Source organism: Lepus europaeus, chromosome 13, assembly GCF_033115175.1.
Source record: "Lepus europaeus isolate LE1 chromosome 13, mLepTim1.pri, whole genome shotgun sequence".
NCBI classification, from domain to species: Eukaryota; Metazoa; Chordata; class Mammalia; order Lagomorpha; family Leporidae; genus Lepus; species Lepus europaeus.
Window position 1 is genome coordinate 29,935,944 of NC_084839.1, and position 18,514 is coordinate 29,954,457.

General features: G+C 40.9%; 1 protein-coding gene across 6 annotated transcripts in view; it reads left to right on the forward strand.

Moving 5' to 3' along the window:
• The window catches only part of RASGRP3 (RAS guanyl releasing protein 3), a 136,252-nt gene that overhangs the window by 83,479 nt on the left and 34,259 nt on the right, over positions 1–18,514 (forward strand). For all 6 annotated transcript variants that reach the window (XM_062209240.1, XM_062209241.1, XM_062209239.1 and 3 more), the window contains exons 4-10: positions 804–906; positions 3,106–3,168; positions 3,686–3,817; positions 5,072–5,219; positions 6,661–6,834; positions 7,190–7,306; positions 10,282–10,557. In XM_062209240.1, coding sequence (XP_062065224.1) covers positions 804–906; positions 3,106–3,168; positions 3,686–3,817; positions 5,072–5,219; positions 6,661–6,834; positions 7,190–7,306; positions 10,282–10,557 — 1,013 coding nt within the window. The remainder of the gene's footprint in view (positions 1–803; positions 907–3,105; positions 3,169–3,685; positions 3,818–5,071; positions 5,220–6,660; positions 6,835–7,189; positions 7,307–10,281; positions 10,558–18,514) is intronic.

Consider the following 18,514-nt stretch of genomic DNA (forward strand, 5'->3'; position numbering starts at 1 on the left):
CATTTTGGATTATTCTTTGAACAAATAGAGTCACATAGTTATTAGCTGAATTGATTATTGAGTCAGAGTTAAAATAAAACATAGTTGCCAGATAAAATACACATTGACCACTCAAATTTGAATTTCAAATAAGCAAGCATTTTTACTGTGACCTAAATAGTGTCTGGGGTATACTTATATTTAAAAATTAATCAGCCGGCGCTGTGGCTCAACAGGCTAATCCTCCGCCTTGCGGCGCCGGCACACCAGGTTCTAGTCCTGGTCGGGGCACCGGATTCTGTCCTGGTTGCCCCTCTTCCAGGCCAGCTCTCTGCTGTGGCCAGGGAGTGCAGTGGAGGATGGCCCAAGTGTTTGGGCCCTGCACCCCATGGGAGACCAGGAGAAGCACTTGGCTCCTGCTATTGGATCAGCGCGGTGCGCTGGCCGCAGTGCGTCGGCCACGGCGGCCATTGGAGGGTGAACCAACGGCAAAAAGGAAGACCTTTCTCTCTGTCTCTCTCTCTCACTATCCACTCTGCCTGTCAAAAAAAACAAAAACAAAAACGAATTAATCATTGTTTAACTTAAATTCAAATGTAAGGAAGTATCCTATATTTTAATTTGTTAAGCCTATCAAATGTAAACCAGAAGACAGGTGAGACCCATCCACCGTGTTAGGGAATATCAGCAGAAGTGGGAGGTAAAAGATATTTGGGTCTATGAGAAATGTTTGACACTATTGTTTCTCCAGTGATACACGAAGGAGAGAAGAGTAGCACTGCTATCTTCTTACCGTTTATTTTATCTTTTTTTTTTTTCAACAGATGACAGTGGGGAGCTAAATGATAGTTGCTTGCCCAGAATAGTTCTACTGATGCACCGATGGTATTTATCTTCCACCGAATTGGCAGAAAAGCTTCTCTGCATATATCTTTTCAACTACTGTGTAATTTTTACAGTCATGAATCACGTTCTGTATTTAGATAGAATGTCTGTCCAAGCCAGTAAATTAAGAGGAATAAACAGTCTTCAGTTAGTTTTTCAGCTCTTTTGTGAATACATATAGATTTCTAGACAAAACATCTGGAGGATGGACCAAATACTTGACTATCCATCTGGATACTTTGGCTCTACTTGAAAATAATCTCTAAGATGTAAAATGAAACAGGAGCTCTAGGCTGAATATTTTTAACTTCTCTTAAACTTTCTTCTGTTAGTACAATGAAAGAATATTTAACACTAACTCAAGACCTAATTTATTCCTTCTAGGAAGACAGAATGGTAGGCATAGGGGATGCAATTTAGACATATGGAAATGCCAGCCTAAATCATATGTTCTGTCTCAGGCAAACAGCAACTTCATTTTCACATCTTTCCTTGCTAGCAAGACACAGTGAACATCGTAGAAAGTTTCTGATAATTTGTTGATTGAGACTAATTCAATATTTTTTTCTGACATTAAAAAAATACCCAAATAATCAGAAAGCCCATCCTATAATGAGGGCTTTTAGCCATCCACCACTTTTGTATATACTACAGTCCTGAAAAGCAGTTGAATGCTAAATGACTGAAAATACAGTCTTAAATTTGCAAGGAGATTTATTCTGTGAGATTTAATGTTTATTATATAGTCTCCAATGTTGGTTGCTACAGTCTCTGCCTTCTGGAAGCCCAGGGGACCCGGTAGATGAGTGAGTACCCTCTCAGGGCAGGGGAATTCCAGAATGGCCCACTTAGCGTTGTTAGGGCTTGCCAAGGCTGCCTGTGCCTAGCAGGGGTTCTGCCTGTTCAGTTCAAGCTTCCTCTACTTTCTACTCCTTTGCTTCTTCCTTTGTACAACCTCAGGGCAGAAGGGGATATAGAGAGAGAAAAGGCCAATTCACCATCACTGAGGTCCCTGGAACTGAGCAAGATCCTATTCCTCACTGGTCCAAGGTCCCCTTGGGTCTGTCCCACTGTTAAAGGGGACCCAAACATTTTCCCAAACACCTGCCCGAAATTGCATTCCCACCCTTAGTATGTCCTCTGATGTATGAAACCCAAACATAAAGGTATGCTTAAGTATAGTAAAGTCTAAAACACAGGAAAAATATAGATTATAAAAATTATGACTACTACCTGTGAATCAGAATTTTTAAAAATTCTCTTCCATTCAGATTCTTTACTCATTCCATATCCAAAGTGTCTGGCACATGCAAGCACTCAAGAAATATTTGTTAAAAGGAGGGTGAAAAAACAGACTTAAGAATAATACAAGTTGCAGAATAATATACCTAAAAATGACATTTTGAAGTGTTAAAGTTTTTATAAGGTTCTTATATAAGGCATTAATCCTAAATATTTGCACAAAAAGTCTTTTTGGCAAAAAATGTTCTTCTAAGAATCAATTTTAATTACGTACTGTGGGCAATGTGTTTCTAATTATGGTTGGTAGCTATTGTTTGGTAGGTGCTCAGGAAGGTAAAACTAATTTTGTAAGTGCCTTCTCCTCCAAATCAAAAAGTGGGTGGTCATCCAAGGGAATTAACAAATCAAGCTTCAGTTACTCAGTGCTAAAGTTGTCAAAACTCACCTCTCTCCCCTGTTTGAGTGTTCATATACAACAGCATTCAAGGCACTCATGAAAAGTGGAATTAAAAGATAATGTGAAGTTTCTATGTAGATTTTGAAGCCCCCTCATATAAATTTGTATCCTCTATGCAAAATGCTTGGAACCAGAATGTTTCAGATTTTGGAATTTTTTTTATGGGGGAAGGATTTTGGAATAGTTGTGCATGTACAACAAGAAATCTTCAGAATGAGACCCAAGTCTAAACACAAAACTCATTTATGTTTCACATATACCTGATTCATAAAGCCTGAAGATAATTTTATGTAATATGTTTAGTGCACCTGTTTTGGCTATGCCTGTTACAGGGCAGGTAAGAACTTTTCTACTTGTGTTGTTGGTACTCGCAAGTTTCAGATGTTGGAGCATTTGAGATTTTTGGATTAAGAATGTTCAACTGGTAACCCAAATGTCTCCAGTATGGCCCTCTTATTAGGAATTTGTATAAATTGAGGAAATAGCTACAGATATTTGCAACGGAAACAAGGTGCAAAGACTGTTTTCTTTAACTGGTGTACGTATCGCAATGCTGATGGAGAAAGCTGTGATGAATTTCGATTAAAGATCTGCTACTTCATGAGGTAAATACACTTACAGATTTTTTTTTTTTTTTTTGTAGTTTCTGGTTCTGGAATTGTTGACAACTTTCTTTTTCCCAAGAAGCAGTTTGACAATAAAGTCCACTCACATCCCCCTTTTATTTTGTTAAAATTGGAAGAGGGAGGAAGGAAGCATTTATCTTTTGAGCTGGAAATCAAATAGTGGCCAATGTGATTAGGAAGTGAAATTGGCTCTTAGGTGAATTTACTTTCTTCTACTCCCTTACCACAAACACTCCTACCTATTTGTCACTAATTGGGGAAAAGCTTGTTTCTCAGTGATGGTTCTAGGAAGAGCCATGAGGAGGCTCCTAGTGGAAGGTGGACCTTGTGAAGGAGGCAGAGAGAGACTCCACAGGATGGGCCAGGCATAGAACAAGGCTGATTTGAAGTGTGGTCTGTAAATGTATGTTAAATGTAGTCTGTAAACGGTATAGTGGTTTCCATAGAGGTTCAACTTGGAATCTTCCAGCTGTCAACAATATTTTATGGCTTTTAGGTACTGGATTCTGAAGTTTCCAGCAGAGTTCAATTTGGACCTTGGTTTGATTCGTATGACCGAAGAGTTCCGAGAAGTAGCTAGTCAACTGGGATATGAAAAACACATCAGCCTCATCGACATATCCAGCATGTGAGAGCGGCACTACTATCTTTCGGACTTGATGGGTCTGCCGCTCTGGGGAAGGAGTTGTGATGAACTCTTATTACCAAATCCATACTGTTCTAGAATTAAGGTTTAATTCTTTCAGGAAACTTTGTTGAAATGAGTGCTGCCGTTCTAGGTACACTTATCTTCCCAAACTGCAGTTTCTTTAGTTATAAGATGGGATAGTACCTTTCTCCTAGGACTGTTATAAGCACTCAATGGGCATGCAAAACAGCATGTGAAAGTATTTGGCACATGACAGATATTCAGTATTTAGTTACTGAATTTGAATCTGGTTAATGTCCCTCTGCCCTTGTTACTTAGAGTGTGTTTTGCCAATCAGCAGCATTGGCCTTGCCTGGGATCTCACTAGAAATACAGACTCTTGGGCCCCTTGCTAAATCTGCTTGGTTGGAATCTGCACTTTAATAGGGTCCCCAGAGGATTCATATTCTCATTCAAATTTGTGAAGCCTTGTACTATGGTGCTTCTAAGGTTGGCCTGAGGTTGTACAAATGTTGACTATAGTTGGATGAAGAATTGGATAGCTAGGTAATTAGAAACTCAGTGCTACTTGGTGAGTTTCCTATCTAGCTACCTTTGTGTGGAAAAGACTATGTGATGATCCTAAATGTAGTTATCCATCTTGCAAATGTACACTCTTGAGTCTTAGGCATTCATACTCTATTTTTCTAGAATACTTCTTTAGGAGTGATTAAACATGAATAATCCAGGCATCATCAGGGATGTTTGTTTAAAATACGTATTATTCGGATTTATTCCTTATAAATCAAAATCTCTAGCAGTGAAGTCCAGGGCTCTGTCTTTATAACCAGTTTTTCCAGATAATTCATTTTATGCTAAAGTGTGAGAACCACACCTTCTAGTGGTCCCCATGCATCTTAAATCAGCATATAGATGTATGCTGATAGACTTTCAAATTTATATTCCTAACCCTGACCTTTCCTTTATGATCCAGATCTTGCTTGGTCAGAAGGAAGACCAAGTAAGAGATTCTGGATGGATCAGTGCAAACCCACTCTGTCTGGAAAAACAACTCCAAGTTTATGTTCTATTGGCAATGGGTCAGTGGTTTTCTCTTCAAATACAAAAGACAAGGCGTGTATTTTGTACAAGCTCCTGGAAGCAGGCCAAGAGTTACAGAGTCAGTAGGTTAATAACTTCCATTGACTGAAATGGGCTTTCAGCACATTGACCAGACTCACTCTTCTTTTATAGTCCTTCCTATGACTGGATGAGAAGAGTCACTCAGAGGAAAAAAGTGTCCAAGAAGGGAAAAGCCTGTCTGCTGTTTGACCATCTGGAGCCCATTGAATTGGCTGAGCACCTCACTTTTCTGGAGCATAAATCTTTTAGAAGGATCTCAGTAAGGAACTTGACATTGATTCTTCCAAGGATAACAACCACCATTGCCAACTTTCCCAAGAGCCGCATTTTCATACTCTGAAGTGTTGGCAGCCTCTGTCACTGTGCTCTGCTGGAAAAGTGCCCTTAATTCACAGGAACAATCCCTTTTAACCAAAGATAAATATTATCCTGTCTTTATTTTATGGCTCAGGAGCTGTATTTCTGTTGCTATTTTCAATGTCTCCCTTCATAGGATTAAAGCATGATTTTTTTAAAATACTCAGTGGAGATTTAACCATTCAAGGTTTATTTAGCTTCATTGACTTCTCCCAAGTCAACATGTTTTGCTAGGCCTTTCGTTTCTGGGGGAAAAAATGTATTTAGGTTGGGATTTGTATAAAGGCCTAATTACGGGCGTAGGCTGAAAATTGGAATTGTTGGCTTTAAGGTTAATCTCAACATCAGATTGTTTCTTTCCTAGGTACAGAAATCCTGAATTTAGCTTTTCTTTTCTTCTGTCTTGATAGGACTTTGTTTCCTCTCTACATTCCTTTTCTTCCACCACTGTGGGCTTTTCTTAGCTGCCTTGTCTTTAATTACTTGTTATGATTCTATTTCCACTCTGGCTCAGTCAGCCAACTGCTTTGCTTTGTCTCACCAAGCTCTGGGGAAATTTGCCCTCCTCCTTTTCCAAGATACTAAGGAATGAATTCCATTGTTGCTTGCAAAGAAGACCATCTTGGTTAGAAGCATGACTTTCTGAAAGACTAGTTCTTAAGTAATCTATTTGGAAAGGACCTCAGTAATTTCCCACAGGCAGGCCACAGGAGGGAATCCCTGCCCTGTTTGTATGGTAGAAGTCTTGTGTGTCTTTGCTGAGGTCATTGCTAACTTTCTCAGAATGTGTCTATTTTACTAAAGGGTTGCCTTAGTTCATTGATATTTTTATTTGTTTTTTTTTTTCTTGAAATAACTTTAAAAAATGTGATTTCAGATAATTATATTTAAATTCATTTCCTCTTTTTTATTGTATGCCATTGTATTTGAAACTTCTCTGTTTATCAGAATCACCAGTGTTGTGTTGAGAATGGATATTTCTTAAGTTTTTCCTCTTGGGATGATGGTCTTTTAGGTGTTAGGTATTCTTGCAGTTTAGTAAATAGCCTAGATGGAACTTATGACCCAATACATTTGGGATTCAATAGAATACAACTGAGCTCATCCTGTTCCTCCAACACTGTGATGTATGTGTCTATGTCTGTGTTTAATGGGGAATGGGATTTGAAATGTTGCAAATGAGCATATTAAAGGTTTAAATATATTCAAACTTGTAAGGTGCCATTATAAATGTGAAATGAAAGACACTGTTGTTACAAAATACTATCTCACCTCTTCTATGCAACATATTAATTTTGAAAAAGCATCCTGTAATTCAGAATCCCTTACTCTTTCTTTATTAGTTCACTGATTACCAAAGCTATGTTATCCATGGCTGCCTGGAGAATAACCCAACCTTGGAGAGATCTATTGCTTTATTTAATGGAATCTCGAAGTGGGTCCAGTTGATGGTTCTCAGCAAACCAACCCCACAGCAAAGGGCAGAAGTGATCACAAAGTTTATCAATGTTGCAAAGGTATGTCTGGTAACCAGACTGGGCTTCTTGAAGTCTGGGTGTTCAATCATTCTATTGAGGGAAGTTGGTGTTCACAAGATAAAGTCATTGGACAATGAAACTACTCCTAGATATCTAATGAACAAATCATACTTTTCTCATGCAAGAAGCTTGCTTTAAAAAAGGAATTCTTAGAAGAATTCAGTGCAGCTATTTTTCTGTGAAATAATTGATGTCTTTTTCTAATAGATTCTGTTTGTGCCTCTTTTAAATTGATGTTATTTTTTCCTAGGTTTTTGTTATTGAAATTATGTTCAGAAATTTCAGAGTAGTTCAAAATCTGTAAAAAGCATTGATGATAACATTTTTATTGCAGAAGCTCCTTCAGCTCAAGAATTTTAATACCCTGATGGCGGTGGTAGGAGGCCTTAGCCATAGTTCCATTTCACGTCTCAAAGAGACGCATTCTCATCTTTCTTCAGAAGTTACAAAGGTACCGTGGATTTGTTCCTAATTCCAACTAACAATTTCATTGTAAATTGTTTAGGTATAGTATTCTAACAAATGTTACTCTGAATGGGAAAGTTACACATGAGGCACAAATTGGGAGGAAGGAACAGCCACACTAGCTGAGTCTGCCTGGAAAAATAGGTCAGAGGTGACAGTAAGTGCATCAGTAAAATGCTTTCACAGAGCAGGCTTTTGGTTTAGTGATTAAGATGTCGCTGTCCACATCAGGGTACCTGGGTTTGATCGCCAGCTCTAGCTCCTGACTCCAGCTTTCCAGGATCGCAGACTCTGAGAGGCAGCACTGATGGCTCAGTTAATTAGGTCCTTACTATCCGTGTGGGATACCTGGATTGAGTTCCCAGCTCCCAGCTGCCGCCCCAGCCATTGTGGGCATTTTGGTAGGGAACTAGCAGATGAGAATGTCCTCGCTTTCATACTCTCTCGCTCTCTCTCCCCCTCCCCCTCTCCCTCCCATTCTGTCTCACTCTCTGCCTCTCAAATTAAAAAACAAAAATGCTTTGGCATAGCATTAAAATACTCTAGTTGTAAATATTTTAACAACTATTTATTTGGTGCTTACTATAGGATAGGAGTTGTGATATATACATACAGCACAAGATGAATAGGATAAGGGCCAGCACTGTGGCGTAGCGGGTATAGCTGCCGCGTGCAGTGCTGGCATCTCATATGGGCGCCGGTTCAAGTCCTGGCTACTCCTGTTCTGATCCAGCTCTCTGCTATGGCCTGGGAAAGCAGTAGAAGATGGCCCAAGATCGTGGGCCCCTGCACCCACGTGGGAGACCTGGAAGAAGCCCCTGGCTCCTGGCTTTGGATCGGCCCAGCTCTGGCCGTTGTGATTATCTGGGGAGTAAACCAGCAGATGGAATGCCTCTCTCTCTCTCTCTCTCTCTGCCTCTCCTTCTCTCTCTGTGTCACTCTTTCAAGTAAATAAATAAATCTTTAAAAAAATGAATAGGATAGAAATAGGTCCTCTCTTACCCTTCTTAAATAAAGTTATTAAGTGCCTGCTCTATTCATATCTCTATGTTCATTGTGGTAGAAAAGAAGAGGAAGATATAGCTTTGTGTAGAAATTCTCAGACTTACAACTGACTTATCAGAAAAAAGAATGTGTATTTTTAAAACTATACTGTTCCTTTCCCAAACTGAGCTTTTTTGCTGTATTTATTCCCAGGCAACATCAATCATTTCATACTTATTGAGCCAAAAGGAGCATTTCATCTTTGTGAAAAGCTTCCCTTATCAAAATTTACTTTACTATATGAATAGGACTCTTAGTTTTAAGTTATAAAAAAGAAAGAAAAAATTTTCTATGTTTATTAAACAGTAAAGAAATATATCTCCTTTAACATACTTGGAAGTCCAGAGGTAGAGCAGATTCCAGGTGTGGTCTGATCAGAGACCAGCTCAGGTGCTCTGGCTTCCTCTAAGTATCAGAGTTTTTACCATGGTTGGTTGGTTTTAATTAGACTGGCTTCCCTCTTTCTTGGACTGTCTCCAGGCAACAGGAAAATTACTTTTCTTTGTTCATGAAAGTTGGTGTTAGGGAAGACTTCTTACTTCATCCCTGTCACCATGGAATTAAAGACCTTCTTTTTAGGCAGTTGTTCTAGCTCAGGTCCTGTGTCCACACTGGAACAATCCCAGTGTCCAAAGGCACACAACGTACTGATTGGCTTAACTTTGTGTTCCTAAACCAATCCCAAACCGGGGTGCTGTAATGACTATGATATTAAATCAGAACCTCTTCTTGGTTCTGGGCATGGAAACCACTGTGTGGGTCACATGGCTGCTTTGAGAAAGAGTAGTATGATCAGATTTGGGATTTCTCAGGAAGGTCTGATTGTTGCTTAGCAACCAACCCTCACTTGTCCATGTAAATAAGAGGAAGTGAGCTACAGAAGAGTGACTGACCCCAAACTCTGCACTCACTGTAGGAGTAATGGGACTCATATGTAGTTTATATTCTTTTAGCTTTGTACTAAGTTTCAAGTAAAAATTTCAAGAAATTTAATATTTATTTGATAAATAATATTTGATACATTTAATATTTATTTGATAGGCCGAGAGACAGATACAGAGAAAAAGTTCCCATCTTTTGGTTCCCTCCCCAAATGCTGTCAAAGGACCCCGGACTGGGGCTGAAGCTTGGAGTTAGGAATACAATCCAGGTCTCCCACATGACTGACTGTCACCCAATTATTTGAGACATCATTGCTACTTCCCAAGGTTTGCATTGGCAGGGAACTGTAGTGAGAAGCGAAGCCAGGTATGGGGTGCACGCATCTTAACTGGTGGCTTAGCTGCTAGGCCAAACAGCCACCCCATAAAAACAACTTTTAAATATTATGAAGAATAAGAAACTGAAAAAAGCTGATAGTGGTTTGGAATCACCATGGTGTCTTTACAAATTATTATTTGAACTCCTCTTTCTTATAGAAAAGGAAAGTGACAAAGCCCAAGAAAGTTAAGTGATTTCTAGTCTGCATGGAGTCCAAACCCACAGCTGTCTCACACCTCAGTGTGAATTTTCCTACCCCATTCTGTCCCAGATTAACCTTCAAGTTATATCTGAAATGCAACTTTCTTGGAACAAATAGGACATTTCACTATACTGCATGCTTGAATTTGTGGACTGTAATGCTTTCACAAAATACTCAAGTATCCATGATGTCACTAATACCCCAGCATTCCTTGTAGGTGGGCCGAGGTGCAGGCTATCTTCATTGAAGAAGATTGGGACGGGCTGTCGGACTCATAGCCAGGCCTAGTACATTTTTCTAACTTCTTTTTCCTGGTTAATATTTCCCTGCATCGATGTTGGTGCAATTGATACTTCTCTTGGTAGCTGAGGAATTTCCTAGCCACACATTGCAAGGTCTGGGAGCAGGCAGAAGGGAAAGCTGTTTGAAACTTCTTCTTTTCCATCTGTTCTCAGAACTGGAATGAAATGACAGAGCTGGTCTCCTCCAATGGCAATTACTGCAATTACCGCAAGTCCTTTGCCGACTGCGATGGCTTCAAAATCCCTATCCTTGGAGTCCACTTGAAAGACTTGATAGCGGTCCATGTCATTTTCCCAGACTGGATGGAGGAGAACAAAGTGAACATTGTAAAAATGCACCAGCTGTCCGTTACCCTGAGTGAACTGGTGTCCCTGCAGAATGCCTCTCACCACTTAGAACCCAACATGGATTTGATCAACCTGCTCACGGTGAGTTCCAAGGGGCAGAGTCGGTGTTAAATAATCCTTCTGTACCTCACTTTCCAGGAGGCACAGGAAGATGTATGACAGCAATTTGCTTTGGGGGAAAAATGATTTCAGGGTCAGGTGGGAAGAAATTTCAGAGAATGTGGGAAAAGAAATCCCAAACCCATAACCCGTATGCAACCTCAGGGAAAAGAATTCTTTGTTCAGAGGGGCCCAGCCTTGCCTTTAGAGCTCACACTTCTGGAGTTCTTAGAGAGGCCCCTCCAGATCTGTTCTCTCTGCTCACTCTGCTTCATCACACTAGTCCAGCAAATCAGCTCATACTCTGTGATCTCAAATCCCCTGCTTCTCTTCATCTTCACTGCACTGCTTTAGTTGCAGCATAACATATGGCAAGGACCTACTCATAACAACCTCCCTGTTCCTGCCACCAGCCTCCCCCAGTCACCAAGATGTAGATCTCAGACTGTTATCCGAGACTCTTCAGAACTCAGTCTCGGATCAGCCTTGTGTGCTCGAACTCTCATGCACTGGGGGATATGGGACTTCTTGTACTTTCTACCATGAAAAGCTGCCTTCTGCCTGCTGACCTTTGCAAACTCTTGGGAAAAATCCTTCCACTGCCCATCCATGTGGCTAATTCACATTCAATGACCTCTATCTTTCTGGAGCATTCTCTCTTCCCCTCCACAGCTGTAACACATTGTCACATGTGTTGTCCTTGCACTTCATGCCTTGCATTAGATTTTTGTTGTTGTTGTTTACCTGTCTTATGCATCACATCCTTAGCAACTCTCACAGTACCAAGCATATTTAGAAACTCAATAGATGAAGTGAATGTTGTACTTTGGAGTGATGAGAGTCAGCAAAAGCAATTTACCTGCCACTCATATATTTTGGCATTTGTTGCAGACATGTTTAGCTGCTCTCCAGGTCTCAGAACTTTCAGATATAACAGGTGTGTGAAGGAGAACACTTTGCACTGGTTACTTCTTTGTGGGGAAAAGCATAACCAACGTTTCTCACCCCTGCTTCAATAAGTGAGGTCACAACTTCCCTGTTTGGGTTTATAACCCCGTAGCAACTGAAGCTTGGCTGCAACACTGGATTGAATATTTTCCTTTTATGGGTGTGGAAAATGAAACCAATAACTCATCTTAAGCTCTGACAGCCTAAATCCCCCAGGACTGCTGCATTGGAATAGAAGCCTGGTTCCTAGACCTTCTGGAAAACTGTTCCTAGAGCACATAATTGTTTGCCAAAAAACAGACCCTTAAGTATAAACCATAATGCTAGCTGGATGCTGGGTATAAAGCAGAAGTGACCTGAAATGCAGGTCTCTTGTAGCTGAGTTAGTGTGACAAATAATAAACACAGAGACATTCTGTATTGAGGAGAAAGACTCATAATAATCCAAGCACCTGCATTTATTAAACATTTGCCATGTAAATTTGTTTCCATGAGCAAGTGACCAGAGCTGCAGTCCCAATCAGACTGCAAACCCACAGACGCAGGTGATGTCTGCATAGTGATCTCAACGTGTGACCTCTGTTTCCAGCGTCTGTGTCCAGGCTGCATCTGTGATGTCAAACAGAACTTCCCAGAGCACATACATGTACTTGGATATTATTATCTTGTATCACTAGATACAACATTATTATCTTGTATCACTAGATACAGGATAATAATGGAGTAGGAAAATAATTTTGAATGATAAATGCAATAAACAACATGATGTAAAGTAGAGAGAGAAAAATTAGAGGATTTTGAAAGACATTTCAGGGTATAATTGTAAAATCAGAACTTGAGAGCTGAGAAATCACTCATCTTTGCTGGGAAGAAAAGATATTCTTTTTCTCTCATGTCCTCTCATTTCCTCTGCTCTCAAAAGTATTAAAGGAAAATATAGAAGACTAACTCCTCAAATCCTAGATCTGAGATCCTGCTTTCAGCTCTGCCTCTGCAGTTGCTTAGTTTTGTCTTATTGCTAACTAGCCCCTGAATCTGACTTTTTCAAAGGGCTTGGTTGTCAGTCATGAGGCCTCTTCCCAGTGCTAAGATTCTATGATTCTAGAGGTAAGGAATGGTGGAGTTCTGAGCATAGGGAACCAAGTGTCAGCCCAGTTCTGTGGCATAGGCCCAGTGACTCTTCAGGGCAGCATAGTCCTGTGTCTGTTGGTTGAGCATCAAGCCAGTTTCTGTTTAAAGCCAAAATCGTCCTTGTCTCCCAACAACCCAGGAGAAAGGTCAAAGCACAGGGATTTGCCTTCCCTCCTCCTGACCACTGGGGAGTTAATCTCCTCAATTTGAGGATTGTGGAGATGTGTATTATGTGTTTATTGGAGCCCAGTAACCATTTTATGACACACATGCATGATTGGATCAGAGCTGTATGCTCTATTGCAGCTGCCCACATGCATGTAGGCATGTCCACAGCATGGTGTTTAAAGAGGCATTCCTTTTGCTCAAAGACTCCAAGTCAAGTTTCTGCTTGCCTTGACTGTTTTCATCTAAACATTGCCCCAAGTGAGGTAACCAAGATATGACTGAGAGCCCTGGAGGATAGAAAATAAGAACTCTTAAGTTATTAGATACCTACTTTGTGTAGTAAACTATAGAACAGTGCCTAAACTTTCTATAGTAATTGATGACAGTTTTCATGATACTATTCACATATATATATTTAATAAATTCACACAAATACCCAGTGATGCAGCCTGGGCAGGGCAGTCAGTGTAGCATCATCCTTGCACCTTCTGTCTGTACAAAGGAAGAAATGGAGATTTATAGAGGACAAAAGGCTTGCAAATGGCAGATGTATGCATCCTAGCCTAGGGTGTTCTGATTCTCCGAAGGTTTGCCTCACATGGACATTGGCTGTCTAATGTGGGTATATTGGTGACATCTAATTTACTTACTTTACATATGTAAGAGTTAAACATTATGTATTTCCCTTACTCTTCATGGATGCATAGTGATAGGAGTTAATTACAGGACAAAATCTAGGAGAGCAGGGACTGTGTCTATTATTTTTATTGTTTATCCTTAGCCCCCTTGGACAGCCCCAGACATGTGAAGGAAGGAGAACCACTCTACCATACTGTGGTGAGCATTGGTCCCCTTTAGGGGAAGATCTGGTGTAGACATTCCCATTGTGATTCCAATTCATTGTACCAGGAGTTTAAGATCTGATGCTTCTGTTTCAAGATATATGAAACAGTCTGATTCTTTTTCATAGTATTTTTAGCCTTATCGGTTACTTTTACCATTCTGAGTACATGCAAATAACTGGAAAGCCCCTGTGTTTTTACAGTCATATTTTTTTTTTTAAAAAAAGAAGAACAGTTGCAAAAATGGTGAGTAGAGGTAATTTGATGAGCAAGTGTGCAAGTGTGCTTTGTTTTATAATAAATATTCAAGGCAAGTTAGAGCCTACCACAAAAACTAGATCTGCCATAGTCTTTGCTGAAAGGATAGGATAATAAATGCAACAGCCTGAGGCAGTAGATGGGAATGTTTGTCAAACAACCACACTCAAAATATGTTAGGTAAGAGCAAATATTCCTGAGATCCCGTCGTAAACTACTCGAGTTCAACAAGGGTGTGTAGGAAATAGGACAGTTCCTTTTTTGGACTGGTCCCTAAGCCCAGAGGCAATCTGAAGTAGGATTAAGACTGTGACTGGGCAAGCAGAGATGGCAGAGGTGTCCCTGAGGGCAGCTTTATATTCGCAGATAGGCAGAGTGACATTAGGCTGCTGCCTTGAATGGAAGCCATACTGTGTATCTGTGGCTTTCTAAACAAAACCCAAGAGACACAAATCAACTCATTTCGTCTTCACCACAGTCCTGTGAGGCAGCTCTATTTATGAGTCCCATTTCATAGATCAAGAGACTGAGACTCAAGATTTTTTTACTTCCCCAAGTTCATAGCACTAATAAGTAGAAAACAGACATTTGGAGAAGACCCTGTTATTTCCATCACTGGGTCAGTTATCTGTCTGCTTCACTGGGAAATACCCAAGGCCGTTCTGTGTCTTTTGCAAGAGCCTCTCCCCAGCTTAGTGTGTGGCTTACTTGGATTTCTGCCTCGATGTTCTGGTGCTGCTGTCATCCCAGCTCCACCAGATGCCCATGCCATTCCTCACAAGACGTGGAAGCTGAGTCAGGAGGAAAAGCTACACGCTTGCCACGTCCAGATGAGCTCCTGATAGCAAGGACTCCAGAAGGAAGAAGTCACTTGGGTTTCTCTCTTTATAAATCAAAGAGGGCTGCCAGCTGGGAATGGGACCCAGAGTTGGGAAGGACAGAAGAGCTGCTGCTTTCACGAGGCTTGGATCCCAGCAGAATGGAGGGCAGCTGCCCACAGGAGATGTGTTTTATTTGTCCCATGTGGAATCTTAAAAATTTCTCTGTTGCTAGTTACCATTGTTTAAAAAATGGGATATTTCATATAAAACTCCAGGTTCCGAAGATCTGGCAATTCAAGGTCCAAAGGCTGACAACCTTTGCTGTCGCTGAGGTGTGGTTGTCTTCTCATCGCAGACCACATCCCTCCCTGTTGCCTCCTGGATGCTCAGATCCCATTCATCATCACACATTTTTCTTACAACAGTGCAAAGAAGAAAAGTCCTCAAGTGAATTCCATATGTAAAGACTTTTTATGAAATAAAACACTGTGAACCAAAATGCCCCTTTTGCACATTCTACTTCAACTTTTTAAAATTTAGTTTTCACTTATTTGTTTGGGAGATGGGGGTCAGGGGAGGACCTATTGGTTCATTCCCCAAATGCCCACAACAGCCAGGGCCCGACCAGGCTGAAGTCAAGAGCCTGGAACTCAATCCATGTCTACCATTTGGGTGGCAGGAACCCAACTACTGGAGCCATCCTCTGCTGCCTCCCAAGGTGCGCACAGGCAGGAAGCTGGGATCAGCAGTGGAGCCAAGACTGGAACTCAGGCATTCCAACATAGAAATACCTGCATATTAACTGCTGGGTCAAATGCCCAGCCCCCAAATTTCCTTATGCTTGAAGAGAAGGCATGCAAGAGATGAATGGATGGAAAGTATATCTTTGTTGTCACCACTACACTCCAGGCTTAAAAATAAATTTAATAATTACAGAAAACTCAGGATTTGTTTGGTTCTATGCTAGTTCTTTTCTCAGGGATTATTCTACGGTTTTTAGGCTCCTTGTGTCCTTGTGCTCCTGTATGAATGTGATTTGGCTCCATATCATGCAGAACTTTAAAGCTGGAGTCAGGAGCTAGAGCTGCAGCTACAGTGATGTGAGACCAGCATCTCAGTCAGCATCCCCCACCCCACCTGCACGTTTTTGTATAATGAACAGGAGGATGGTTCCTATGAAAACACAGAGCCCCTGGAGGTGCCAATGATTGCTGTTCAGGAGAGTGGATACAATGTGCAATCCTTGTGAGCACAGAATTTCAGCCTCTGAAATGATGCCTGGGCAATTTTATAGTCAAGTCAATTTGTTTTGTTTAAAAACAAAACAAAACCTTGGGGATGGCATTGTGGCATAGTGGGTAAAGCTGTCACCGGTGACACTGCCATCCCATATGGGCCCCAATTTATGTCCCCGTTGCTCCACTTCCAATCCAGTTCCCTGCTAATGGCCTGGGAAAGCAGCAGATAATGGCTGCAATGTTTGGGCCCCTGCCCCATGTAGGAGACCCGGATGAAGCTCCTGGCTCCTGTGTTCAGCCTGGCCCAGCCCTGGCCATTGTGGCCATCTGGGGAGTGAACCAGCAGATGGGATGGATTCTCTCTCTCTCCCTTTCTTTCCCTCCCTCCCTCTCTAACTCTGTCTTTCAAATAACTAAATCTTTAAAAAAATTTTAGACAGCACAGTATAAAACAATAGAAGACCTGATATATGATGTTGTTAATTTAAAACTATTCAGGAGCCAGTGCTTTGGCACTGCAGGTTAAACCATGGCCTGTGACACTGGTATCCCATAAAAGTGCCCAATTGAATCCCAGCTGCTCTACTTCCAATCCAGATCTCTACTAATGCAACTGGGAAAGCAGTAGAAGATGACCACAGCACTTTGGGCCCCTGCCACCCACATGGGAGACCTGGATAGAGTTCTAGGTTCCTGGATTTGACCTGGCCCAGCCCTGGCACTTGTGGCCATTTGGGGAGTGAACCACCAGATGGGAGCTCTCTCACTCTCTCTATCTCACACACACTGTCTCTATAACTATACCTTTCAAATAAATAAATATTTCAGAAAATGTTCAGTAGCTGGAAGAACAGTGACTTGAATGATCCCTGCCACATGGGAGTATTTGCTGTTTGATAGATATTTGTTTAATGAATAAATGATTAAAAATTAAATTTTATGATTCCAATTTCTGTTCTAAAAGAAGTAGAACAAAAAAGATAATAAATCCCTGAAAAACATCCCTTACCTCTGAGTTTTCTCTTGCTTCTGCCTCTTTTCCCTCTTACTCCAGACTCTTACACATTAAGACTTTGTCTTGACAAAATATGTTAGGGGAAATTTTTTTTTCATGCCTAAAAGCTCAAAGGAAAGATCCAACACTTGGTTATCTTCATTGCTGATGAAATGGTGTGATTCAGCAGGTGTCTTAGCACAGGACTTGTGTGGGAATTCTTTTCAACCTCAAACTTATGTCTTAAGTGATTGGGAACAGGCATTTTAAGGCTTTACAATTTTATTTATACTTACTTTTCTTTGTCCCCTCCCTCTTTATTTGCCCAGGTCTTACCAGTTTAGCTCCAGTTCACAAATGCCTCCATAAATCTGTCCTTATTTTAGTCACCATTGGCCCTATGCATCATCATCATTATAATAAAGTTATCAACAACTATAATAATAGCATCCACAACCCCGAAGAGTATTTCTTGAGATTTCACTGTGTATCAGAGCCTGTGCATTGTTCTTTATGTGCATGATTTCATTTGATTCTGATCAAAATCCATTTCAGTAGGGGCTGTATAATTCCAGTTTTAGAAGTGGAGAATCTGAGCATCAGAGGAGTAACTTGCTCAAGGTTACAGAGCTTGCCAGGGCCAGGCTCAGTATCTGAACCCAGGCCTGCCTCACTCCAATGTCTGCTCTCCTGCTTTACTCTGCTACCTCACTGAATGATTCCTGTGACATTTAGAGTGGGGCATCTTACTTCCCAGCAGGCAGGTTCTACCTTTTATTGGCGTGAATACGTCTTTAATGCTCAGATTCTGTATTAGCTCAGCTTTTCATCCCTGTGACAAAATACCAGAGGTAGCTAATTCTGTAAAGAGAAGATGTTATTCTTTAGCTCACAGTTTTGAAGGTTCAAAGTCTGAGATTCAGAGGGGTCTCATTGATTTGGCCACTGGTGAGGGCAGCAGATGGTGGCACCCTATGACAGGAATGCATGTGAAAGAGTTTATGTCACCAAATAAGGTCCCTCAATCCCTTCAAATGCATGTCTCCCAATGATCTAAGAACCTTCCCCCCGTCTCTCAAAGATTCACCATCTTTCATAGGGGCATCCTGGGGACCAAGCTTGGGGGACACCGAAAAAATATATATAAACCATAGCAGATCCTATTTATTCTAATAGGTGTTCAGGCCCTTGAGGGAAGGAGACAGTTTTATACCATTTTGTGTCACCAGGACTTAGCTCAGTGCTCTAAAATAATAGAGATCTACTTAATTGCCCATTTATCATCACAGTCCTTTCATGAAACCTTTAAGGCAACATTTACAATCTTATTTTATGCTTCTGGCCTGTAAACATCAAGTCTTCCTCATCTGTAGCTCAGGATTTAGCACTTAGGAGCTACTTAATAATTATTGTTGAGAAATTAAGTCAATGATTTGTGTTGATGGTGATGACCATACCAGGATTAAATTATCTTTTTTTTTGTGAATTTCATTCTCTGCTCTTCATGCCCTGTCTTTATTGCTCTGCATTCATTCAGAT